At 35.9% G+C, this 27,137-nt stretch overlaps 2 protein-coding genes across 8 annotated transcripts; one reads left to right on the top strand and one right to left on the bottom strand.

Annotated features, from left to right (window-relative positions):
• Window positions 1–1,093: 1,093 nt before the first annotated feature.
• Window positions 1,094–15,899, top strand: ABCB25 (ABC transporter of the mitochondrion 3). The gene is made up of 20 exons (XM_086425603.1): window positions 1,094–1,742; window positions 1,862–2,071; window positions 2,163–2,349; window positions 3,308–3,369; window positions 4,403–4,446; window positions 5,136–5,238; window positions 5,412–5,519; window positions 5,740–5,823; window positions 5,964–6,024; window positions 6,327–6,472; window positions 6,563–6,679; window positions 7,408–7,493; window positions 9,523–9,611; window positions 10,356–10,411; window positions 13,380–13,460; window positions 13,597–13,662; window positions 13,753–13,845; window positions 14,452–14,516; window positions 15,068–15,203; window positions 15,460–15,899. The coding sequence occupies exons 1-20, from the start codon at window positions 1,419–1,421 to the stop codon at window positions 15,595–15,597; spliced, it is 2,256 nt and encodes a 751-aa protein (XP_086281729.1). The 5' UTR covers window positions 1,094–1,418; the 3' UTR covers window positions 15,598–15,899.
• Window positions 15,900–18,414: 2,515 nt separating this feature from the next.
• LOC147385162 (RING/U-box superfamily protein) lies at window positions 18,415–23,525 on the bottom strand. 7 transcript variants are annotated; one of them, XM_086425567.1, is made up of 4 exons: window positions 22,972–23,525; window positions 21,849–21,982; window positions 20,523–20,615; window positions 18,415–20,409 (listed from the first exon to the last, which is right to left on the bottom strand). In XM_086425567.1, the coding sequence occupies exon 4, from the start codon at window positions 20,222–20,224 to the stop codon at window positions 18,725–18,727; it is 1,500 nt and encodes a 499-aa protein (XP_086281693.1). In that variant the 5' UTR covers window positions 20,225–20,409; window positions 20,523–20,615; window positions 21,849–21,982; window positions 22,972–23,525; the 3' UTR covers window positions 18,415–18,724. The 7 variants fall into 7 exon arrangements, with proteins under 7 accessions (XP_086281693.1, XP_086281695.1, XP_086281697.1 ...); XM_086425569.1 differs by having other exon boundaries at window positions 21,849–21,943; XM_086425571.1 differs by having other exon boundaries at window positions 20,523–20,572; window positions 21,849–21,943.
• Window positions 23,526–27,137: the final 3,612 nt, after the last annotated feature.

Raw genomic sequence — 27,137 nt, 5'->3', positions numbered from 1 at the left:
CTCTAAGATGTTCTACGTTCTTTGATTACGAAGGCCCACAATTGGTCGAACAAAATATGTCTAGATTCAATGTACCTACCACTTAGTTTCCCATACACTCCCAACATTTTATTTATCAAACTTCATATCTCCTCTTTTGATACGTCACACATGGTAGAATCATCACTGGTGATTTATTTCCTTAAGACTCACCCGTACCAATCCCTAAATAAAGATGACCTAGGAGAAGGAACATTTTTGGCAAGATGACCGTACATTTTAACGCGTCAATTTATTAGTAGTCTTTTTTAAAACAGATTTAATGAATGAGATTGAGTCGATAAGATTTTTAAAAATGCCTTACGATTTAGAACAAACCAAGTCTTAGAGACGACTTGTCAATTTATCTCATTGGTGGACAATATCGAGACAATTTGGACAAGTCATCTCGGACTCGAATGAGATTTAAAATCATGATGGAGATGGAACAAGTCTAGTAGATCAAAGTATTCATCGTCACAATAACCTTGAAGGGGTGATTCAACGGTAATTTCAGATCCAATAAGCGATGAGAATCCTTAAGTTGTGAGTTTGATATCCAATATGAGCAATATTTCCTCGAGTCACCTGCAAAGGTGCATCCCTCATTTACCCGGTGCATGTGATTTCATGCGGTGCATGTGCCTAGGGGAGGGACCCATATGCCTTGGCTCCGGTCATGGCTCTTCTGGTTCCCCTAGTAGGACATAAGTTCGGACATCTTTGTCATAAAAAAAATTCATAGTCACAATAATTATTTGAACAAATCCGTAATTTAACAGATTATCAGCCAATGTGATAACATTTTTATAGATTATGGATTTTATTAAAAACTTCAAAATCATTATTTATATATTCCTAAAGATTTTCTTATACGAAAAATTCTTGAATTTTATACAAATTAATAAAGTGAACCAGCCAAATAATGAAAATCATAATGGGAATTAGTGAAAATTATGCTTAGGTTTATCAAAGTGGGCCAGAAGGATGTGCTACGTGGCAAAAAACTAGACATGGAAATGAGTAGTGTAACTCAGTCCAGGAGTACAGAATCCAACACGCAGCTTTCCCGTTATTTCGCGTTTTTGTCGTGGAGAATAAATAGTGCCTGATACCGCGTCGCACCTCTCTCTTTTGTTTGAAGCTGATCAAGTTTCTGAAATGCGAATTAGGGTTTCGTTTCACTTGGATTTCTACTCAATTTCCTCCAAGTTCAAATCTGCATCGAAGGAACCTCGTTAGTGGAAATGGTTACTACGATCAAAGTCTCCTCCTTAACAACTAATCACACTACCTCCGCCGCTTGTTTCAGCTCGAACTGAACACTCGTTTCGATTGTATCCACCATGTTTTGTTCTTATTAAACCCTGTACATCGATATATATTGATAGAATCCGAGTATGATATCTGCTGCGAGGTGCTTTGGGGTTTATAAGTTTTTCCAATCCAGAGCAGAGATGAACTCTCACCGCGCTTGGAAAAACGCCATGATTTTACGTAAATTGGATCCTAAGTTGAGTGCACCTCTTGCTTTCTCTCATGAGCACGCTCTTCGCAGTTCCATTGAAGGGTTGAGTAATGGGAAAAATCGATTTTTTGGAGAATTTACTTATAGGCGCAACTCAATTGATATTGGGCGAAAAGGAGGGATTTTTACACATATAAATGGGTTTTTATCGGATTCTCCTCCATCGGGAGGCAGCAGCAGACCTCACAAAGAATCGGTAAGTCAACAATTCATCCCATATTCCCATTTTATGAACAATTTTCACGTAATGAGGTTTAATTATTAGTACTGTATTGTTGTTTAAGAAAACTTTTAATTCAAAAGAGTTCATTGCAGAAGGGGTACGCATCTATGTTCTCAACTTCAACCGGTGATTTAACAAACAAAAAGCAAATTGAGACTAACACAGTCAAGAAAAAAACTTCAGAAGAACAAATCCCTGATGCGAGGATCCTCCGTACTCTCGCAAAGTACTTATGGTTGGAAGATAACTTCGAATTCCGCATGAGGGTTGTAATGGCTCTGGGTCTTTTGGTTGGGTCGAAGGCGAGTATCATTTCTGAGAAACACATTTATTTTATGGGATTATAAATGTTGGTTTACTTTGCTAACAAGTATCTGTCCAGTATTGTTTCAGGTTCTGAATGTTCAAGTACCTTTCTTGTTCAAGCTTGCGGTGGACTGGTTAACAACTATAACTGGTACTGGTAGTGAGCTTGCCTCATTTACAGCTACTAATTCCACTCTTTTGGCACTTTTCGTGAGTCCTGCAGCTGTTCTTGTTGGATATGGAATAGCAAGAGCGGGGGCATCTGCTTGCAACGGTATTGCATTTGAAGTAATTTTTAATACTTGTTTGCATTTTGATTTAGTGAATTCTAACCCCAAGGGGTTGGCCTAGTCGCAAGCTGAGCCTTGACAAGCTCCTCAGGAAGGGTAGGTCAAGTGTTTGAAACCCCACAAAGCAATGAATTCCTAGGGGCCACCTCCAAGGTCCAGTTAACCCTCGGCTCAACCAGTTGCATGTAGGACTTTCCGAGGGGCAGTGCGTGTGACTGTGGGATTAGTCTCACCCGAAGGGTGGGGATACCTGTGATAAGGAAAAAAAAAAAGATAAAGTGAATTCTGATTTTTTATTTGAAAATTTTGAAGAGCAACTTCTTTTGTCGCAGGCTAAGATAGCTTCTTTAAATTATTGTGTGTGTGTTTGGAAAGAAGCCGGGGGGGGGGGGGTTGGGAAATCCACATGACTTGAGATCTGTGCCTCAAGGTATTTGTTTCCAGATCTTCTTCTTCGATTCCTCAAGCTTGCTTCTGTCCCTTTTCCGATTGGACTCATGCCATTCCAAATTAGATTTGGCATATCTCCATGAAATTTAGGATCATAAGTGCTCTATGTATATCTCTGGTGGGCTTACATCCTTCAAATAGTCTCTTGGACTTGTCTATTCACTGACCAGTTATATCTTTTGGGGTGACCCAAATGATGGATCCCTACTCCCGACCAAGGTGCCGGGAGAAGATCCTGGCTTTGATGAGTTGGTGCATCATTTGTTTCGTCATCCATACAGGGTCTTTGGCAATAATGGCTAACCACTAGCTCTTGTCAATTACATTGATCTTGAGGTGACATGTATGGCTGAATATAGAACTGTTTCTTAGCCTCTAAATTCTTATGTTACCTGTGTGTTATTATAGTGACATTTAAAAAATAAATAAATTTAGTTCTCTCATTTTTTTATCTTCGTTCTCATGGTTGCACGTGGTTTTTTCCTTCGGCAGAAGTGCGGAATGCTCTGTTTTCTAAGGTAGCATTGCGAACAATACGAACAGTTTCTAGGAAGGTATCCAATTGGCTTTCTAGTTCTATTTCAAGTTTTATTTTAGGCAAAGTTTGTCTTCTTTTTTTTAATGTAAATTACGATTCAAATAAAGTGTATGCAATGCAAGACACCATTACACCTTATCTTAGTGTTATCCATTTGTTAGCTTATATATCGTCTATGACAACTTTATAGTGTTAAAACCTGATTTGATGCTTACATATTCATAGGTCAGAATGCTTACTAGAGTGTGTAACACTTCCTTGCACTTGAGATTAGGTTTCTATTCATATTTGCCAAAATCAACATGTAAGGTGAAAGAGTTCCAGCTTGTGCTAAACACATGGTGAAAGAGTATCACCACCCATTGACTAACAACTAAGCTAGCTGGCACATTCACTGTTACATATAATTTTATACTTTCACAACTGGAAACATACCCGTGGGCATTGTCAACCATGCTAATTCCCAGTCCGAACAAGTGTTAGAACCAAAGCATATGTTTCTCTTGCTTGGATGCTTAGACTTCTCATTCGATTACTGATCTTCTAGCACATGTGCAATCATTCAACAGTTTAACTTTCTAATCAATCCACCACTAAAGTATTTCCTGTTTATTTTAGCCACCCATATATTATTTCTCTTGAACAGGTACTCAAGTTATGTTTGATCCCATTTTTAAGCTTCTCATCTGAATCTGACCAAAAGAATGCAGTGGAAATTTTTTTGGTTCTCTTAATAGTCGCTTTAGGTAGTAAAAGGTGCCACTCTAGGAGACTTGAGTATTACAGAGCCTAGATCTTCTGTCATAGGTTGAAGCTTAGTACAAAATATATCATCCAATGAATGTAATGACTGATACTCATCACTAACCATATCTATTATGATTAACATTTTGTTTTAATTTCGGCTCCTACAGTATTATGTTTAATTTCATCATTTTCCAAATAAGCCCAATGATCTCATGGTTTATTAATGTAATTGTATGGCATTTACTTGATTTTTATATCCTTTTCTTTAATTCAACTTAGATAAATGCTATTATCTTGTGCAGGTGTTTTCACATTTGCACAACCTTGACCTTCAATATCATCTAAGGTATTTTCTGATGACCATCTTCAGCTGACAATGAATCTGTTCTGCTTGACCTGCTTTCATCACCTACTCACCACACTCACATAGAAGAGTAGGTTCAAATTTATATGAGCATGTGGTTACTTGTTCTAACTCTTAATTTCTTATTTTTGTTTTGTGGAATGTGTCTCTCTTCATCATCTCAGACCTGAAATGCTTAGTATTTTAATGAAGCTACTTTAGAACATATGTGCTTTCAATATTTTAAGTTCCCAATAAAGTGTATTGGAGAAATTCAATAAGTGTATTGAGTAAAACTTAAAAACTTGGATAAAGCTCAAGAATATGAAATGCTACCATTTTCTAAATTAAATAACAATTATCTTCGACACCTAAAGTTAAGTTGAAACTTTTCACAAAGATCGACCAAGCATCCATCAGTGGTTCCTCCCCCCTCCCCTCTTTTCCTTTTGTACAGTTTATTGTTCTGATATGGCAGAATAGATAGTGTATCAACCGATATGGTCGAAGTCACTGAAGTGTATCAAATGCTTAGATGCCTATACTATATTCATTGTTGACTAATATCCTTAAGTAGGGAGGGCTTTTTCTCTGTTATGTTGGCTATCTACCAGAGTGGTCATTAATTTTTTTTAATGATATTGTATTTTCTATGTGTCTACTATCTTCTGACTTGGTTTGTATATTTCTAGCCGGCAAACTGGTGCACTAAATCGCATAATTGATCGTGGTAGCCGTGCAATAAATTTTATTCTCTCAGCTATGATATTCAATGTTGTACCCACCATCTTAGAGGTATGATTTTATGGGCTTGCTTATTGTTAAGCAACTCTGGTTGCTTAGTATAAGTTTTTCCTTGGTCAATACTAAGTATCCTCCTTGTGTTGGGGCATCTTTTGTTGACCTTCCATGCTGCTCCATACTTTTTTAGTCATTTTTCCCATATATGAGTCTTTTTTTTTCTCCAGATTTCTATGGTATCAGGTATATTGGCTTATAAGTTTGGGGCATCTTTTGCATGGATAACTTCCTTATCAGTTGCTGCATATGTTGCTTTCACGTTGGCTGTCACACAGGTAAGAGCTTTATTAATGTGTTATACCATTTTTCAAGTTCATTTGTAATTCTGCTTTCTCTTTGGGAATGAAATTACGTTCTGTGTTTATTATCTTATAGTCATATCGGCTGTTAATCTTAAAATCTTAATTCAACCTGTTTTGAATGTTTCCTTTTCTGAAAAAAGTAGAGCAGTATTTGGGTTATCATTTTTCTAAAGGTGTTCCTTGTTCCTTCTAGTGGCGAACTAAGTTTAGGCAGGCCATGAATAAAGCTGATAATGATGCAAGTACAAGGGCGATTGATTCACTTCTCAATTATGAGGTAAGGTTGTAATTTTTTATTTATTTAGAGTTTCTTCAAGTTTTTATTATTTTTTAAATCAAATTAGTGCTTTATTTTTTTTCCTTGCTAGAGCCAGTATTCTTCATTCATTACTCTTGTATTGTTCCTTATATTTTCAGACTGTCAAGTTTTTCAACAATGAGGCCTATGAAGCTGAGAAATATGATGAGTACTTAAAGAGTAAGTTGTTAAGATGTTAGAATTCTTCTTATGTTGTATGATGTAGATATGCTACTCAATTTTTCCACTTAAGTTTGGGAGCACATGAGTTTCCTTGTCATAATATGTAATCCTTGGGGTGCAATGCGATCATATTATGATATCAACATTACCGAATCTAATTACCATGGCCTAATTTCAGTGCCTAATTTCAGTACATTTCTGGCAATCAACTGGAAAAATGATCAATTTTAGTCATTATTTCATCCATATTTCTTTTATGGTTATATTAACTGACTTATGATAGTGATGCTATTTCTCAGAATACGAAGATGCTGCTTTGAAAACACAAACCAGTCTTGCTTATTTGAACTTTGGTCAAAATGTGATATTTAGCATTGCTCTATCAACAGCAATGGTGTTGTGTTCAAATGGAATTATGAGTGGCAATATGACTGTTGGTGATTTGGTAAATGCTCACTTATTCATGTGAATTGTCTTGTAAATTTTATCTCATACCATCGTCCAATTCACTGTTAAAGTTATGATTTTGGAGCAGGTTATGGTAAATGGGCTTCTGTTCCAGCTATCTCTTCCTCTCAACTTCCTTGGCAGTGTGTATCGTGAAACTAGACAGAGTCTTGTTGATATGATGTCCTTGTTTCAGTTACTTGAGGTATCTCTCGTGGATCTTCTGTGCTCTTGCTGTTGTGAACTGGTTAGCCTGGTGGAATTTTTATCCATGTTTGTTAGATTTACATGATTCAGCTCAGCACACCTGTAGTTTATCTGGTAGTATGTTATGCTGGTTTGATATTTTCTGCTTCCTTCAATTGAAGGAATCATTTCAGTGTTCTGCAAAATGATAGGAATCCAAATTTGCTATTTTTGTTGGCTGAATGTCAAATTTTCTTCACTTGTAGAATCATAAAGGCTATTCAATTTTTTGTGAAGGATTCGAGTCATGGCCTTTTTTACTCAATTTTAAGAATATGCATGGTTCTTGGGCTTTGTGGCAATATTGGGAGTTCAGATGAATCAGAAGATGACTGATAGCCACCAGCACTTGTAGTCACTAGTCCAACTTGGGTGTTGTCAAAAATGATATCTGAGTATGATTGGGGAGGGGTTTCCCCTCATTTTCTTGAATTCCTGAGATACAGCAAAGCAGACAACTGCATTCATTTTTTTTTATGGCTATTCTTTCAGTTTCAGTTTCTTTTGCATTCTAGATATTTTCTAATGGTCTGAACAGACTTTACCACTTCACCAAGGGGGCACCTTTTTCTCATTTATTAAATTATTGTTTGTTCCGTCTGAGTACCCTATATTGTGCTCTAATATTTTAGCTTTTAATTTTATTTGTTTGTTCTATTGCTTTGTAATTTTCTCTGATGACTTTAGGAGAGGCCTCAAATTAGTGATCGACCTGATGCGAAGCCTCTAAAGTTGAGTGGTGGAAACATTCAATTTGACAATGTACACTTCGGGTACTTACTCTTTAGCTGGTTTAGTATGTATATAGTTTTTCTTTACTTAGTCTTCGTTGCCTTTGCTTTATTGCAAAAACTTGTAGTACCTAAGACTCACCTTTTCCATTCTAATCTTTTACATGTTTAATTTGAGATTTTCTGTGAACTTCCCTTTACACTAAGACCTTTCATATCTGAACTGAATTACCTTGTGAATGGCATGTTATCATTTTGTATCAACTTTTGCATAGTATACTAAGGCTGAAAAATATCAAATGATGCTTCATTCTCCATACAAGGGCATTTGGATCGTTTTGACATAATTCAGTGGTTGTAAGCTATTTTTGCCAAACAATTATCTCAACTTCTGCACACAACACAATACTCCTTCAACATGGTTACTAAATGATAGTATACCCAAACACGCTTCTCAGCTTTTGTTTTCAGAGTTTCATTGTGAGATTAAAATGAGTAGATCTTCTTCCGAAGAAAGGCCTTCTTCATCCTTCTTGTCTATTTCTTCCAAGGTAAGAGTTCTACGCAGTGACTCTGCCAAAGGTCTCCTTATTCCACACTTTTAATTTCTCCTTTAAAAGTTTGTGTTTGCATATGAACCTATATCCTGACCTTCTTGAAACCTCAAAAGGAATTCAACCAATTTGACAGCAGATCTGGAAAGTTCTGATATTGCAATCACATATTTTCAAAGCGTAATGGAGTTGCGTTCCATGTTCCCCCAACATTAAGACAACGGGGCAATGATAGACATGGGGTTGGGGACACAAAAGTGAACAATAAAACCAAAATGAAGCTCCCATTCACTAGACACCAAATATCTATCCAACGTAAACATGATGGGATTGGTGATTAATGAATTCCACAAAAATTCTTGGCCCTCTCGATAACTTAGAATTCTTTCTCACTTCATATGAGAGCTTGATGATGTTAAAATCCCCACCCAATCACCAAGGCCCTTCCCAGTAATATGCCACATCATCTAACTCGTACCAAATTTGGTTCTTCTCCCTCCCTATGTTTTGACTATAGATCCACAAAAAAAAAAAAAAAAACCTAGAAAAATATTCATTAGCACAATTACATAAGATTGAAACAAAGAATGCTCCCATCAAATTATCCAATACCTGATTAAACCTTTTGTTCCACATTACAATTATCCCATATGAGGCTCCAATTGTCGGTAGGCCAGACCATCCTTTATTCCTTGAGCACAAATACACAATGTCCTTTTCGTTGAGCCCTTACATTTGGTTTCTTGGATATTAATATGCAGAATTTTAGATCTAACTAGACCCTTCAGAACTTCCCTCTTGTCTCTTATCTCCCAACCCAACATAAAGGTTCCCCTCACCATCATCATCCCTAACTCAAACCCCCGAGCTTTGCTCGATTGGGAAATTGGAGGAGATTTTATGAGAAAGACCAGGTGGCTTATCAACAAACATGACCCCTAATCCCTTTTTCTCCCCCAAGATTATTTTAAGCAAAACTTTTGAGTCACCTGAATTTATGGACCGAAATGATCATTGGGGCCCCTATATCTATGATATGGTCAAGCTGTCAATCCTCTGTTTCCATGATCATCTCACTCCTTGTGGAAGACTAGATAGGATAACCCTCCTCCAGCTTATGACTCGACATCCCTGCACCTGATGGAGGGACTGATGCTGAAACAAAACCTCACCCACTGAGAAATCAGAAGTACCTAAATCACCGTCACGATCTAAATGGGGGACAAGATAACTGCAGACTCAGATGAATCTCCCAACGACAGAGAGGATTAGCCCCTTCTAACCCCATCAATAAATCTCAACAAGGCTCTGTATTCTTGATCTGAGACAAATCATTTGGAGAGAAAAACCTGCAGTTCCTCAAATTAGTTCAAATTATGTTTAAAATGTGCCCTCGCCAAGTTTTTCCAATTTTAATTCCGATTATTTTGTTCTTGTACTGTTCTTTATTGATTATATTATTGACTTTGTCAAAGATTGATGGCTGATATAGTTTTCCTTTGTTTTACGTATTTCAGATACTTGAGAGATCGAAAGATTCTTGATGGGGTATCTTTTGTTGTACCTGCAGGAGAAAGTGTGGCTATTGTTGGAACTAGCGGCAGTGGTAAGTTTAAAGTGTGGCTATTGTTGGAACTAGTGGCAGTGGTAAATTTAGATGTGCCACAATTTATTATACTCCCTCGTTCATATCATTGAGCACTGTTTCCAAATCTAGGTCTTATTCTGGGGGATCGTTGGGTCTCAAGGCTGAGACCTCATGGAGGATATAAGTATGAGTCAACATGAATCATTAAGAGATGTGTTTAAGTATTAAAATAATGAAAAGTTTTAGGATGGTATAGATGGTATGAACGAGATTTGTGAATCATGACTCAGCTGACTTGAATGGGACAAGTCAAGTTCAAACACCCTTATAGATAGGGTACATTGTGCATTGTGAATCATGAAACACGTGTCACGTTGCGGATTCAAGATTTAGAATGTCATAACACATTTTAAAAATATTCTTAAATTCTAAAAAATGTCACAATAAAGTTGAATAAAAAAGTTCATCATGGGAAGTAGATGAAATGAATTAAGTGTTAGTTCTTTTCTTATTATTTACTTTAACAAGGGGTATTTTCGAGCGAAATATCTGATATTTAGTGCCATCAATGGATCATAAATACGATTCAGATAATTAAAAAACATAAATCATAAACCGAATCTTAATTTATACACTCTAATAGTAATAGGTAACAAATTAATGAATGATAACAAGTTATTGAGATGCTTGCTTCACATTATAATTTCTTCCGTTAATCACTTGCAGCACCATTAGTACATTCACCATGAGATGTATGTGCAGGTAAGTCGACCGTACTTAGATTGCTGTACAGATTTTTCGACCCACTTTCTGGAGCTGTAAGAATCAATACTTTTCCACTATAGATATCTTATGGGATAATATAGATCCAACATTTTCACTTGTGATTATGTAGTGCTGTTTGAATCGTGTAGTAATAACTTAACTTATACCCGATTGGCAAAATTTGATATTCTGATTCTTAGAAGTAGCGAATACTACAATAATCAATCTCTTTTCTGGTTTCTGTGTTAATAATCTTACGGTTTTTGACTGAGGAACACATCGGAATCTTTTCTTTAGTTTAGATGGTATAATTCATAAAAAAAAAAAAGAAAGGGGAAATTGCTTTAATGGATATCTTTACTGCCAGATGGTTCTTGGTTCCTTTGAAAAGCAATGATAGTATTTACAAATACTACCATTTTTTTAACTCTCACCTTCACTCCATCAATAGCCAAAATCTTTCTCTTGATTATTTTGCCTTTCTATCCACTTTTGAGAACATACTTAAACATACTAAGTGATGAAATTACTGTCTATGATTTATTTGGCATGATCATTGGGAATGGGATTCATGTGGTTGGTTGAAATTGTTCAATTATGTTGAAAAGGGCATAATTAACTTTTACCAGGGAATAAGGGTAAAATGGACACTAAAATTTTCTGAGTTGGGTTCAAGTAATTTATTTTGGAAGTGGATAGAACGGAAAAACTGTTCACAAAATTTACTGAAGGAGTGGAGAGGTAAATTACAGGAGGGACTTGGACAATGCTATTTGTATAGTGATTATTGTTGCTTGTCAAATGAATCAAGGACTATACTGCAGTCTGATAAATTCTATCGAGTTATCCTTCAAATTTATTTTCCCAAAAGAAAATGGAAGACATGTGTATAAAGATGGTGATTAGTTACATTCTCGCTAAATATATTTGATTTTTTTTTTAAATAATTAGAATATTTGATTAAACATGAAGGTTAAACGTAATGTATTACACCAGAGGAAAGTTTTATATATATATATATATATATATAGGTAAAGATGAAAGTATTATTAAACAAAGGTAAAGATTATGGGAATGTTCAAACAAAGGTCATTTACATTCCTTGTTGGAAGGAACTTGCTAGTTGAAGGTTCTAAAAGAATGAGAGGAAGACTCAAAAGAGTGTGAATTGGGGGAGTGAAAGCTGATCTGATCTGAACACAATTAAAAGTTACAAAAACAAAAGATGTTGCTATAGATAGAATTGAATGGAGGAATAACGTTTGTGTAGCTGACTTGAAATATTTGAGATAAGGCTTTGATGATGACTATGATGAGAAGGTTGGAAATCTTTTGGTTGGTGTAAGATGACATAATGTGGATTTCTAATTGAAAATTAAGAGATCTATCTAATGTTTAATCTTAAGCTCTTTTTATTTTTAATTTTATTTTATTAGAGCTTGTTTGGTGTCTAGTTGTCTCCGGTAAGTGAGAGACCTGCTCATGCCGAGTCTTAAGCTTATCTTTTATGGAATTCTTAGGATGATATATGCGTGGAATTTATTTTGGATCTCACATATATGATAGGGATTGGGATTCTAGTTTGGTTAAGGAAGTTGGTTTTTTGGGCTTTTTATGGTTCTTTATCTACATCCCTTGGTTATACTCTATTCCTTCTTTCCTTTTCTTTTAGCTTACATACTTGTATTCAACTTAGTTATTTATCAACCCAAAACAGAAGAAGAAGAAAAATCTACCTTGGTAACTACGTGTTTTATATCTATTTTTTGAAATCAGGTATTTGAATTAGTTGTGATTTCTTTCCTTTGCTTGACTGTAAATTAGTGATATGTTACAAACTATTTTTCTTTTTTTTCAACAGCTTATATACAAAGATTCTCATTCCATTCTTGGATGGACTATGCTGAAATTCAATAGTTTTGCACGTTCTGTAGGATTCATTACGGTTTCTGTTTCTCCAATAATCTTACCTTTCTTGATTTTATGATCTTTAAAAATGAGATTTAATCCTTGCATTTCAAGGATTTAGGGGACTAACGACTTTGAACCAGAAGAAAGTCTTAGACCAAGTTCCAACCTTCATAGAATCACAATTATGAGGAACGCACAAGTTGATGGTTCTAAAAGAGCTAAATGAAAAGGCAAATACGTGGATTGAGGTAGTGAGAGCAGATTTGAGGACATTTGAATTGACAGAAGACGTGGCTTTGTATACCATTATGATTATTTCGATAAAATTGAATGGAGGAACATGATTAGTTAGCTGACCCTAGATATTTCGGACAACAGTTTTATGATGATGATCTCAATTTGTGTCTATTCTGGTTTTCATTCATTAAAAAACAATTTGTACAACTGGTTTTAAAGGTGCATATACAATACATGAACTTCTCGGATGCCCTGCTTTGTCTAGTTTTAGATTTTGCAGTTCTTCTCAGTCTGAATTTTCTCAGCTTACAATAATTGTTGGTCAATCTTGTTTTTCTTTTCAAATTTTAATTGTTTTTATCTATGAATTCACTGAAATTCATTTTGTCATTTCGTTCAGTCAGATAGGCTAAACACACAATTATCTATCTTTTTTTTCCCGATAAGTGAAAATTTTATTGAAAGAGGACAAGGAGTCCTCAAGAAAGATAACAAAAGAAACAAGAGTTGCTCTCCCTCAGTACAAAAAGATTCCCACCTAAACAAAAAAAATCCTCAAAGATCAAACCCCTAAACGCCCTAAACTGTGTGCACCAGAAAAACAACAAACCAAGAATTATCTATCTTCATATTGCTTTTAGGATATATCGAACTCCATTTTTGGTTTCTGTCTCAACTTTCAAGCTAGTAAACTTGACTCTCAGTGGTTTTATAAAATTTTATCCATGAGTTTTTAGGGTAAGTGATCTATAAAAGTTGTTATTTTTATTTTTTTTATGATGGTTCATGACATTTCACCTCAGAGGTTTACTGTTGAATAAACTACTAGTATCTCTTGCTATATGAAATCGCTAATAGTGTACTTTTTGACAGATAAGAATTGATGGCCAGCAGATACAGGACGTGAAAATTGATAGCCTCCGGAAATCCATTGGTGTTGTACCACAGGATACTGTAGGTTTACTATTTTAAATGCATTAACATTTTTCATGCACCAAGTTTGTACATATAAATGTTATGTTTTTATCCCTTCATGTTATATGATTCATGCGTAATAGACTCTTTCCTTTCTTCGATTATTGATGGGAAGGTACTTTTCAATGATACAATATTCCACAACATTCATTATGGTCGTCTATCCGCAACAAAAGAGGAGGTTAGGGATTAAAATCTGGTCTTAATTTTATTGTTTTACTTACAATTTGTTGCCTCAAGTTATTTATTTATTTATTTTTTCAATATTCAGGTGTATGATGCTGCTCGACGTGCAGCAATCCATGATACCATCATGAGCTTTCCAGGGAAATATTCAACTGTGGTCGGAGAACGTGGACTTAAGGTCAGTATCACTATCGTATCCACAAATTGCTGTCCATTTTACTCGAGGTTTTCCACCTTGGCCTGGACATGTGACATATGCCCCTGTGTTCGATCTATGGATGGCAGTTTCCACCTCTAAATTCCCTATACAAAACTAATTTATTTTCAGTCAAATCTTTAATTGTGGTGATTTTGTGGATATAGGGTATCTTGCAGTAATTGTGATGACATTAATGATAGAAAGAAGTTCTTTTTTTGATAGGTAAGATCAAGATATTTCATTAAAAAAATAAGGGGTGGGGGTCGAGGTGACTGCCCAAAAGAGGTTCTTGGGAAATGCACCATATATTTTGGTAGTTCTTAAAAATTGCAAATAAGATTCAAGCTACTTGCATGCTTTAGAATTACATTACTATATCTAGCAGGGAGAATTCGATTGTAACAGAGTTTGGAAAGCTGTTCTTGAACAACATTATGTCCAAATTACTCTTTTTGTTGGAGGCTAGAATTAGTTTTTTTAAGAGACAAGAAGCAGAAATTTTAGGAAATGAAGAGTCCATTTTTCCTGGCTGTTGTTGAATAGGCTATTGACAACATAATGATAAGATAATTTGTTATCTTACAGTTAAGCGGTGGTGAAAAGCAGCGGGTGGCACTCGCTCGGGCATTCTTGAAAGCTCCTGCAATTCTGTAAGTAATTTCCATCGTTATGGCCACCCTTTCTGCACTTCATGGCCCTTCTCTCCGCACCCTTGAAAAGTTTCTTTTTATTAGTTAAGAACTTCCCAGGTAGACCCAAGGGAGGAATATGGATCATGGCTCACATGTAGTGAGAAATTCATTGTGATAGTTCCTTGTAGGAAATCTTGTACACCATGAATCCATCTGATCTGATGATTGTATGGTATAGAATTTACTACATATCTGACATCTCTGAATAAGAACTTGATCAAATACTCAAATGAACTCAATGTGGCCAATCTTGACTCATGTTTGAACAGGAAAATAGTCGGACCATGTCATTTATTTCATACCAAAGAGGAAAATACAAGTGAGGGTTGAGTTTCTAAATGTAAACTTTATTTTTTTCTGTATTCATCTCATAAAAAACTTGTCAACTTTAACCTGGTGTTTTGAGTACTTTACTGAGGTTCATATTTACTTAATTTTTTAGATGACAAGAAACAATTTTCTTTTCATGAGCAATTTATAAATTTTCTGTTTCTTTCATTTTCAACTAGTCTTTGTGATGAAGCTACAAGCGCTCTTGACAGTACAACAGAAGCCGAGATACTAAGTTCATTGAAATCTATAGCAAATAACAGGACATCAATCTTCATAGCACATCGGCTTACTACGGCAATGCAGTGTGATGAGGTAAGTAGTTCCTTCTGGGAATATCCATGAAAGTGCACATGCAGTATCTACATCATCTTATTTTAGAATATCATGTACCATTTCCCCAAGCAGAATCCACCATTGGTGCTCTTTATTTGTTTATTCATAACTTCCTCTGTCCATAAGAGTGAGAAATTGAGAATATATTTGAATTTTCTCGGCTAGTGTTTTGCTGCATTGTGCTCGTTTTTACAGATTTCTGTATCTTCTTTATTTGTTGTATTGTGATTTACAGATTATTGTTCTGGAGAATGGGAAGGTGGTGGAACAGGGATCCCATGACGTTCTCTTGTCAAGGGCAGGAAGATATGCTCAGCTCTGGGGACAGCAAAACACGGTTACCGATGAAATTGCTTCAATTGTTAAAGTATAGTCTTATAGAGAAATGATGTTCTCTTGTCAAGGGCAGGAAGATGTGTTCAGCTCTGGGGACAGCAAAACACGGTTACCGATGAAATTGCTTCGATTGTCAAAGTAAAGTCTTAGAAAGAAATGATGTTCTCTTGTCAAGGGCAGGAAGATATGGTTGCCGATGAAATTGCTTCAATTGTCGAAGTAGAGTCTTCAAGAGCCTTTTTATTTAATTTCTCAACGTATTCTTTGTAGTCTCCTTAGTATCCGTATATTTCCCCTTTAACATATAAGCCTCATTTTTATCTGTTGAGAAACAAAGTATTAGAGTATAGCCATTGCCCAATTTGTGTCCAAAAAAAAAATGTTTGATTTATAGACAATTGCATAGAGGAAATAAGATTCATCGAGACTGACCCTCAATTTCTAGGGATAAGGCCTTTGATGATGATATAGAAAATGTAGATTATTTTCTTTTTAAATCCTTTTATTAGTTAGCTCCTATGTGAGCTTCACACTTCAGGCTGTTTGCAAGGGTACAACGTGTTTGGAAGATGGAATCCCTTTAGACTATGGTTTTAAAACTCGTTTTGACGTTGTCCATGAACGAGACCAAGTTGTCTTGGATGAGCTTTCCAATGCATTTGAGTTGTCTCATTCAACAATAAGAAAAATACACTGCTTTTAAATCTCGTCCGATACGTTGGACTTGTCTATCAATCTTGTTGGTGGATGATATGAGACGTTCTCATATCAGATGAGTCATCTCGGTCTCGGACAAGATTTAAAACCATGCTTTAAACTGGAATCCATCTAGGTGTGGTTGAATGATTCTGATCCACCCAAAGAACCTGATGGAGTAGATGAGGTTAACTTGGAAGTTAACATTTCGGGATGGCAAAAATTGGATGAGGGAATGGTTCAGTTATAGTTGGACATCAAGACAGAAATTTGGCCAAAAATATAATAGCAAATGTACACAATTGGTTTGGAGTATTTCAACTATAACTGGCCCCTACAATAGCAAATGTACAGATTGGACAATGGCCCCTATTTGGCGAAATCCACAATGACCCCTATGACCTCTACCTTCAACAGGAGGATGATTCTGTAACCACTAAACAAGAACAAGGCTTCTACCTTCACCTACTACACATGTTCGAACCAGAGTTTGAAACCAAACTTCTCCTTAGAACGATGGATGGGGCGATTCTATTTGCTTGTGTACTGACATTTGGAACAACAACAGCAAGGAAATACCACCTTCCTCTAGCACCATCTCTCCTCCATTAGAGCTACATAGGGAACAATCCCCATTGACCAAGTCTCCTTGTCCTTATGTTGATTCAACAACCTCATTCACCTTGGCAAAATCACAGACGTCCTCTGTAATGTCCTCAATTGGATCTTCTGTGGTGGATCTCCATTCTACAAACAACATTCCTCTGCTTCTCTTAGTAATCCTTATCATCAGTTGGAAGCTCATGCCAATAAAGTGGGCACAAGTTTCTTGCTCTCAACCAAAAACCGCGCTTCCCTCACCAAAGATCGATCGTGTAAGGCAAACTATATATCCACGAAAGATGCAGTTGGTGGTGCTCCTCTTCACAACTACCTCAAGTCCGACGTTAAATGTCTTAAAAAATAATTGACATAGAATCCACCGCTATAGACATTAAATTTTTTTTTTTTAAATAATATTTATAGCAGCCACCGTTTCAGGCACTCAACCAAACAACCGTGCTTTCCGATGATTGTACAAGGAAAACTGTCCACGAAAGATGCAAGTGTTGGTGTTGGTGGTGCTCGATCTCCTCTTCAAAGTCGATGTAGAGTTTGAGGCAGATAAGTTCGACGTTAGATGTCTTACAAAAATAAAAATAATCGACAAATAACAGCAGATTCATCTCATGCGCTATAAAACTTGATATTTTAAAATCAATTTTTTTAAGGTAGATAATGCGAAGACCAGTGGATAAATCTGCCGTCAAAAGTGCGTTTTAAAAGCCATCAAATTCTTGTAGTGGCGGATTTATCTGCCGCTATACACATAAATTTTTTTTTTTTTTTTAATGAATAAGACTTTTAGCGGCGGATAAAAGTATTCTAAAAATCAAAATATTCATTTATTATATAGCGTGGGATTTATCCGCCACTGTAGACCATCATATTTTCTGACACTATAGACATTGATTTTTTTTTTTAATAAATATAACATCGCAATTTATCCGCAGCTATAGACATGTAGATTTGTCAAAACATATGCCTATAGTAATGGATAAATCCGCCGCTATAAATATTTATATGTTTTTCTAACAATAAGGTCCCAACTACCTCCCAGCTCATAGGCTTAAGCTTACGCACAATTTTTGGGGGAAAGTTTCAAATACCTGATTGTCATTTTCATTGCAAATCTACTTTTTCGCCTAATTATCCTTTTTTATTTTGTTTATGAACATATTCTTAATAGTCTCCTAATTGGTAATTATCCCCTTTAACATATAAGCCTCATTTTTATATGTTGAGAAACAAATAACATTTGATATTTTTAGCTCGTGGTCATTATCGAATTTATGTTAAAAAAATGTTCAATTTATAGAAAATGTACACAAGGTTTTGCTGATGATATAAAAAATGTAGACTACTTTCTTTTTAAATCCTTTTATTTATTAGTTAGCTCTACCGTGAGCTTCACATTTAAGGCTGTTGTAGGAGTACAATCTCTGTATTTGGAAGATAGAATCCCATAAACTATACAAGTACATCGAAATAGTTGAAATGCACTTTGACTCGACTGTCTAAAAACGAGATTGTATGAATAAAGCTCCACTTAAACATATATTTAATGATATATATAATATGGTAATATAGCAAAAAATAAAATAAAATTAAATGACAATATTCCAAATGCAAATCCACGCCCTCAAATAACACATTATTACAATGGAGTACTAAGCTCAAAATAGAGTCGCACATCCTAATGTGAATGTGTAGGAACTATATAAGCTTTTGATTCGTATCTCAACGAAAAGCATCTATGATTCCTACACACTTTCACGTCATGATGTGTGATATGAGGTACAATCTTGAGGTCACTTCAGCATTATTCCTCAAAATATCATACCTTGTATTATTATGTACATCACTTCTTAGAAGAGAGACCACCATCTCCTGGTGGTCCTGTTCTCCCTCTGCTCGTGTCCAGAGGAAGAAGATACATTAACTTGCTGCTGGTGAACCCCCTGTTGGCGAAAACCACAATGGCCCCTAGGACCTCTACCTTCCACAAGTGGGTTTCGGAACCAAAAAACAAGAACAATACCGACAAGACTCACAATTGGAGCAGCGGCAGAAAGGAAAAACCACCGTCCTCTTGCACCCTCTCCTCCATCAGAGTTACCTAGGGAACACTCCCCATTGACCAACTCTCCCTGCCCTTGTGTTGATTCAACCACCTCATTTGCCTCGGCAACATCAGAGACATCCTCGGTAATGTCCTCAATCGGGTCTTCTTCCTGCTGGATCTCTGGAATCTCCATTCTCCTAACAGTGTTCCTCTTCCTCTCTTCATAATCCTTGTCATCAGTTGGAAGCTCATACCGACAAAGTGGGCACGAGTTTCTTGCCCTCAACCATGGCAAGATACACGGAGGGTGATAGAGATGAGTGCAGGGGAGCTTATTTACTTCAGTCCCAATAGATAAACAGTCCTTGCAGACAGCACAAACCAAACCACCGTGCTTCTCGTGTTCCTCACTGATGACCATGCAAGGCAGACTATCCACGAAAGATGCAGATGCGGGTGGTGCTCCTCTTCTAATGCTGTCTGCCTCTGCAAGTTGCTCGAGCAGTTGTTCGATACCTTCTTCTCCATCAAGATAGTCACCCGAGTTCCCAATGTAAGGTGGTGCCTCTGATTCCTCAAAGTCATCGAAGATGTCAGGGATATGCTCGTGTCTAACTCTCCAACGAATCGTAACCCCATTTTCAGAAGATTGTAACCCTCTTAACCAATCTGAAGGACCATTATTTTCACTAAGACTAGCTTCGGCTGTGTTGTCCTCGGCAATGTCTTCTTCCCATTCACCATCGTCTTCATCTTCATCTGAGTTCCATTGATTAACACCAGCATGCATTGGGTCGATATCGGTATAGCTGTCATTCTCACTTCCATCTTCTTGTGGGACGAACATTTCTCTGTCCAGAAAACTATGCCCATCCATAGAAGCATCCGACTCTCCACCATAAGCACTAAAAGAAATGGCATCACTCTCACCATGAAAAACCCCATACCCACCAAAGCTCATATTGGATTCACTCCCCCCAAAAACAGAATCCAAATTATCAAAGCCTTCACTTTCATTATCAGATAGCAACCTCCATCTTCTAGACCCACTAGGAGTGGTACGTGAACTAGTACGCTGCAGCATCCTTGCAGCCGTATCTCCATCAATTAGTGGGGGCTCGTGCTCAGTGGCTGAGAAAGGGGCAGTTTGTTGATTTTGCCTAACAAGATTAATAAGATGCGAAAACTGATGTGAGAAAAGATCCTCAATTGACTCAGAACTGCTGTACCTTGCTCTTCTTCCTCTGAAAGGTCTTCTTTGATGAGAGTCTCGTATTGTTGTCTCAAGATCTTCAAGAAACATAACTTTGCAGTCCCCACATATATTAAGGGTTTCAAGACCATTAACATCATTATCCGGTGAAAATAATCTATGACATAGGGAACAATGTGCCTCTGGATGGTCAATTTGCTGGGCTACCACACCACTATTGAGCTGTGAAGTTTCTACAGATTCAGAAGATTCCTGAAACTCTGCATCCGTATGGACTGGTTGGAAGAAAACAAAAGGAAGATTGATTGGTATGAGTGGCTGTCAAATTACAATTGGAGATATGGATACAAAGCACTTTAGAATAATCGGTAATGAAACATCAGGATACCTTCCAATGGATCAACCAGTCAGTAGACTCAATACTTCGGAAAGAATGGCCTGTTGAAGATTGTTACACAATAGTAGAAACTCAGAACCAAATCTGTATGCCATTTGGATTAGTTAGAATTTATGAAGGATACAACTGAAATCTGCTGGTTCACGTGAAAGCTTTTTTAACATGCAATAAACAGGGAGGTGATGAGATGAAAAGGTAAATTTACGTTAGTATAACATCATAATGCATGAAAACCATTAATCAGTAATCAGTATTTTATTTCGTGGTCAGAAGCTCATTTCCCATACCATTGCTATAATAAATAAAACATTACAAGTTGAATAATATCCTGACTTCCATTCAGTGCTTCTCTCAACCATTTCTTCACTTGATCTTCCTACAACCAATCGTATTTTCAATTGTCTAATTGTTGGATTTGCTGCAATTAAGCAGGATCACTCCGTGTTCTCTTCAACCAATTGTTTTTTATCAGTAAATCAGTAAATTAGAAAAAGAAAAACAACTTTGAAGCTTTTACAATCTCCATTGTTTTACAAAGTTTTAAAAAAATGCCTCAACGCATACAAAAGATGACTCAACGTTTGAAGGAGATTAAAGAAAAAAAAACAACCTATTCATCAACCCAAATGATAATATCTCCACAGGAAATTTCTTTGCCCTTCCAGTTATTTCAAAATCAGATTTCCATGCTTGTCAACATATCTAAAGGTATTTTAGATGTCATTGGCTCAACCTCCTTATAGCCAGGCCGATCTTTGAGGCACCCTCAGTTATTCTTTCTTGATTAGTGTAAAATTTTATAAATAAAGGAAGAATGGGAGGCTGAGATGGCCCTCCATATATGTAATTTCTTTTTTCTTTTTTGAAAGGTATAAGATGAATTATGCATATATGATTTAAAAAAATAAAAAAAGTCTGAATACAGCGTGAAATGTGTTTAGCCCAGCAGCTTGCACAGCATATCCCCTCTAAATAGTAACTCTTCAAAAAAGATACCCCTGAGTTCCTCAAAAAACTTATACTAGAAAATAGTGAAACAAAAATACTTGTTATGACTTCCTTAGACCGATTGTGCAATCCATTAAAAAACTTCAGCAGTTCCTCTCCTTCCAAATCCCTCAATAAACTACAAAAGATAATATCATAGAATCCTTTATCTCCCTAGAAAGATTTGAGATTTGCCAACTCTCAAACATGGAACTCAGAAAACACCTAGAATTACGAAATAAGGACAAGAAATGAGCCCACACATCCCATGCAAAGTTGCAATGACCAATGAATTAAAACATCATTAACCAACTCACAATTGGACTGTACCTGCACTATAATCTTGTGCACAAGCTAAAGAGATGCCACATATCCACATCAGGACTATGACTTTCCACTCTAATGCCCACAAATAGATCTTTGACCTTGTGATTTGAAACAAGCTCAGAGCACATAATGATAATCTACAAATACATCATTAGACACTCAAACAGATCACAAAAACACGGGTATCAATGAAAACTAAAAGCATTTACAATTCATAGAAATATTCATTCTGAAACTATAGATACCCCCTTTTTCCCTTTTTGTGTGTGTGTGTTTCTGAAAAGTAATCTGTGAGCCATTTTTCACACGGTACTAGTCTTTTTGAACCACATTTTTTTTATAGGTAAAGATAATTTCATTAAGGAAGAACGGGGGTCGAGGTGACCACTCAAAAGGGTACAAACAGACACGACCTATCAAAAAAGAAACCCAAAAGAAAACACTACTCCATTACTAAATTACAAACCCTATCTTTTTTTCTTCTTTTTTTATCAGCAACCAAAGTACAAACCCTATCACACCTTTATGTACTAAAATTCACAATTCATACTAGTGAGCCGGTAACAAAATACACCATCACAAGAGGCAGGAAGCATAATCCTATAAATACAGTTCAACTAAAACAAGCAGAATGGATATGGACATAAAATGTTTATTGGAAAACCAAAGTGATAGTAGCTCAACGTATGTAGCTAATACTGCAGTTCTATCCCATAAGGAGGTTAACATACATGTAGGTTCCTAATGATGCTAATAAGCTAGGTGATCATAGGAGTCATACCTGTCGCTATTAGTAGCATGGAAGATTGAAACTATGAGCACGACTCAATGAAACGGGAATTTGTTGCTAAACTCCTTATTTTACAAAAATATTTGGGTGGACAATATTAATCATTCATTGAAAATAATGTACCAAAAACCCATTTTTAACTGTTTATCAGACACTATTTGGGGATGGAATTAAAAGACAAGCACAAAATGACATAATTTAAACAATCCATAGCTACAAACTCGACAAATAATACAAGAAAGCTCAAATCAATTATATGGAAACAAATGCAAAATGAGAATTTTAACCGAAAAAAGCAAATTTATGAGATAAAAGTTTAAGATTCCGAAACATTACAGAAAGATAGGATCTTGACGTCCAATCGCGCTGATCTTTGAGGTTTCAACGAATCCAATGTTTCCCCTCCATTAGGTTGCTTTTGAACGTCCGAATTAAATGAAATAGGCAACTGAAATGTAGAATTACAAAAATTCGCAAAAGAAACAGAAAAAAGAGGAGATTTTAACATGAAAACAATAAAAACGAGTGTAGGTTTCGAGTTTGAAATTGTGAATTCGAAACCGTGGGGAACCCTAATGTTAGGGTTCCATGGATCGTTGGTGTTGCAGTAGATTTAGTGAAGATTAAGATTAATTGATCGAAAACAAAGAAATTGAGATCACGGAAGTACAAGTAAATTACAGCGATGGAGATTTTAGGGTTTGAAAACACGAAATTTGGTATCGAATAAAGGAAATAAATGGGACAAGTCGAATATTGGGGATTTTGAGGATCAAAAATCTTTAACGAAAATGTGAATATTTGGGGAATTCAAGGATGCGTATCTGGTCTGGAGTTGGGCCTTAGAGCTTATGAGAAAGGACTAAACAAGTCTTCGCCCTTTTATGAAACGAGATTCGTCTTTTTTCTCCTTTTATCTTCAGAGAAATTCTATTGCCACACCAATTTTTACTTATAATAATGATATCGGACTCTCCCACGTGGCATACTCAAATACTCTCCTGACGTGGCATGTGATAGAACCATGGATTTTTTTTTTCCTCAGTCCACAGCACACATCCTCGTAAATATTTGCAGTTGTGCATCTTGAGGCAAAAAGATCAATAATTGTAACACATGCCACATCAAGAGAGTTTCTTGAGTATGTCACGTGGGGGAGTCCAAAAATCAGTACTCTTTACTTATAGCATACTTTTTTGGAATTAAACAATTTACATATAAATTGGTGTGTTATAAGTCAAAGTTGGTGTGTTAATAATTGGTCTCTATTTTTAAGGTTACTAGAGTGCAAGACAAACTCCAACGCAAATAGGCATTTTATTGTGGAGAGTAATTTTTGCTAGTAGAAGGGATCTTCACTACAACCTACTGAGCCAAAATGACTCTCCCCAAATTTGACAATAATAAAATCTTTCACAATTGTCATTATTTTTTTTACCGTCAACAAGTAGAGGGAAAGAAACTCACTCTCTTCTTTTGTCTCTTCCCATTATCTCTCTCCTCAAAATATTTTAAACTAAGAGAGTCAGAACCCGAGTATGTTGGAGTGCTTCCGGAAAGCTCTAACTCTGTAAAATGGCATGTGGGAGAGGATACCAAGCCCTAGTGCATTGGAGTTACTCTAAGCCCCCCACTAAAATGTTTGAGATCCTCGATAAAATGCAAGATTAGGTTTTCATTAATTGACCAAAAGTCAATATCTTTAATTTTTATTGACTTAAAAGAGAGTGATTAGTAGCACATCACCCATTTCTAGTTGCACCCCCACCACTTTAAAAATACCCTTCGACACTCCATTTGTATGATTTCATTCAAAAAAGGATTATATTTATTTTTCTCGTCTTCTTCCTCAAATATGCCCACAAGCAAGTTAGTCTTTCTACCTGCGTGCTCTAATATTTTAATTCAAATATATTTGTAAGTCAAGCAATTGCAAGAAAGATTGAAAACTTTATTTATGATTGTGGTATTGAAGAGTGCTTTATCTCAAAAACTTTGAAGAAGATCATTTGTAACTAATTACTTTTAAGAGTATAAACCTAAACATTTTGGCATTCGTGTTCGAATTAATAATAGAAATGCACTTGCACACAATCATAAGATGGGGGAACAAATTTCTTCCATTCAAGTTGGGCAAGAAAGGTTCAAAGAAGTACGTGCAAATAGAAGAAGTGCGACTAGTAGGTTAAGATACAATAATAAGGGACTGACTAGTTGCACACCACCCTTTACCAATTGCATTCATCAACTTAAAACATCCCCCTTATACTCCATTTGTATGATTGCAATCCAAAAAAATGTTGCATTTCATCTTCAATCATGCCTACAAAAATTATTGCTCATTCAAAAATGTGTGCAATAAAGATTTGGTTGGGTTTCGATTAGGTTCCTCAAGGGATCGAGACAAGTTTCCATTAAAGAATACTATTTTAACTCAATCAATTAATCAATAAATAATTAAATATCTTAAAACAAAGAGAACACGGGTAGAATCAGGAACATGAAAAAAATAGGTTAACTAGGTTAAAAGAGATAAAAGAAAATTTAAATGTATTGTTTTTAAGATTGGAGTGCAACTAGCCATTGGTAGTATGAAACTAGTTGATCCCTAAAAAAATTAAAGGGGTTATGTCACTACTAAGATAAAATCATATTCAAATCATAAATTTTGTTATGATGGGTGTGTTCAAAATCGTAAGCCCAACTAGCATGGGTGAGGCAATTGGTCTCTTAGAACACCATATCTCACCTGAATCTCTTAAGTACATGCAAATGATGCAAGACCCCACCAATCACAAATATCAGACAAGATGGGATAAATCCCTATGGGTGGCCAATGAGAGAGTTTTAACAAAAGCCCTCTCCCTTTTTGGAGGGAAGCTCTCGCTACTATGCCCAATACTAGTTGGTTATGTCAATCATTTTGCTTTCACTTGATCCGACCAAATTATTGATTCGGGTCGGGATGAATAATATCGAATTGTATAACATTTTTTTTCTACTACACTTCTTTGTTAATTGCTATACTATTTTTTTTACCATTATAATCTTTTTATTTTATATGAACTCATATTATATTAAATAAGTAGAAAAAGGTATTTTGGAATCCTAGAAACATTATTTTCAAAACAATATATCATTCGGATATAGGCGGATAAACCCACTAATTTCCAATAAAATTCGGCCTATTTTATACCCTAACCACGATGCCAATGGTAGAACAATAAGGCATTGCCCCATATTTAATTATTTTCCAGTTGTGAACAATGGTTAATCATCATACACGTGTTTGGGCTGGTGCACATTTTTTAATGCAAAGTTCACTCATATATCATATAAAAATGAAAAATACCAACATGGAAAATAAATATAAAAAAATGTGTGATTTGTGTGGAAGGGTGGAGCTGCAATTTGTCTACATAGGGACAATTAAGAGCATCACAAATTTTAAAAATTTTATGGGAGTAATGGCACCAGATTTTATTTTCCGTCATTGTTATCTGTCGCAATAGTCTATAAATCCTCTTAATTTTTAAAAAATTATTGTGGGTCATTGCCCCTACTATAAATTTACCCCTGCATGTGTGGATCCAACACACAACCTTTGACAATAAATCACTAATATAGACTAAGCATATTAGTACCTGAATCAAATTCATTTTATGATCAATTTTAATTTACACACACACACACACACACACACACACATATATATATATATATATTGGGACGGTTCAAGGGATAACAATTTTTTGTAAACCACTTTTGATGGGGTTAGAAGTTTCAGAATAGGCTGATGTTATATATATATATGGGGACGGTTCGAGGGACGTGTTAGAAACCGTCTGAGAAACCCATGTTTCTCAGACGTTGGATTAAGAGAAACTGACGGCTGAGAGCGTGTTAGACGTCAATTCCAAAGAGTTTATGTATTTTTATAAAAGTCCCTCATTTTTTATTTTTTTTTAAACTAAATCCAAAACAAAGAAGTTGTTTAAGGAAATAACTCTGTTTCCCTTTCACTCTCAACGAATCCTTCATTTCCTTCGAACATTCCAGCTCTCTCTTCCATCTTTCTCGATCTGTAGAAGACTCAAGGAACCCAAACTCTCTCTCAATCTATCTCTTGATCGATCGACCTTGATCGAACAAATATCAAGCTCTCTTTCTCAACCACCCACTCAAATCAATGAGCAGTAGATTTATATAGGATTCAAAAGAAAAAATCAGAGACAGAGAGAACAAAACAGGGCACCATGTAATTATATATCTAAGAAGGAGAACATAACAACACCAACCCACCACCACCACTACCCAAAAAAATATATATATATCTATCTTTTACCGTATATGTGCCACTGTCCCCACCTCATTTTCACTAGCTTCTATAGAAACTCCAAACTGATTGTAACTTACAAGGTTGAAGATGAAAAGTTGATGATAAATACAACAAGGTCCGCTAGATCCTTACAGACCCATTGATCGCTCCAACTGGAGAGATG

Source organism: Akebia trifoliata, chromosome 15 (genome assembly GCF_017979445.1).
Source record: "Akebia trifoliata isolate Shusen 1 chromosome 15, ASM1797944v1, whole genome shotgun sequence".
Lineage (NCBI taxonomy): Eukaryota > Viridiplantae > Streptophyta > Magnoliopsida > Ranunculales > Lardizabalaceae > Akebia > Akebia trifoliata.
The sequence above is the reverse complement of the archived record's forward strand: the minus strand, read 5'-3'. Positions and strand labels throughout refer to the sequence as shown.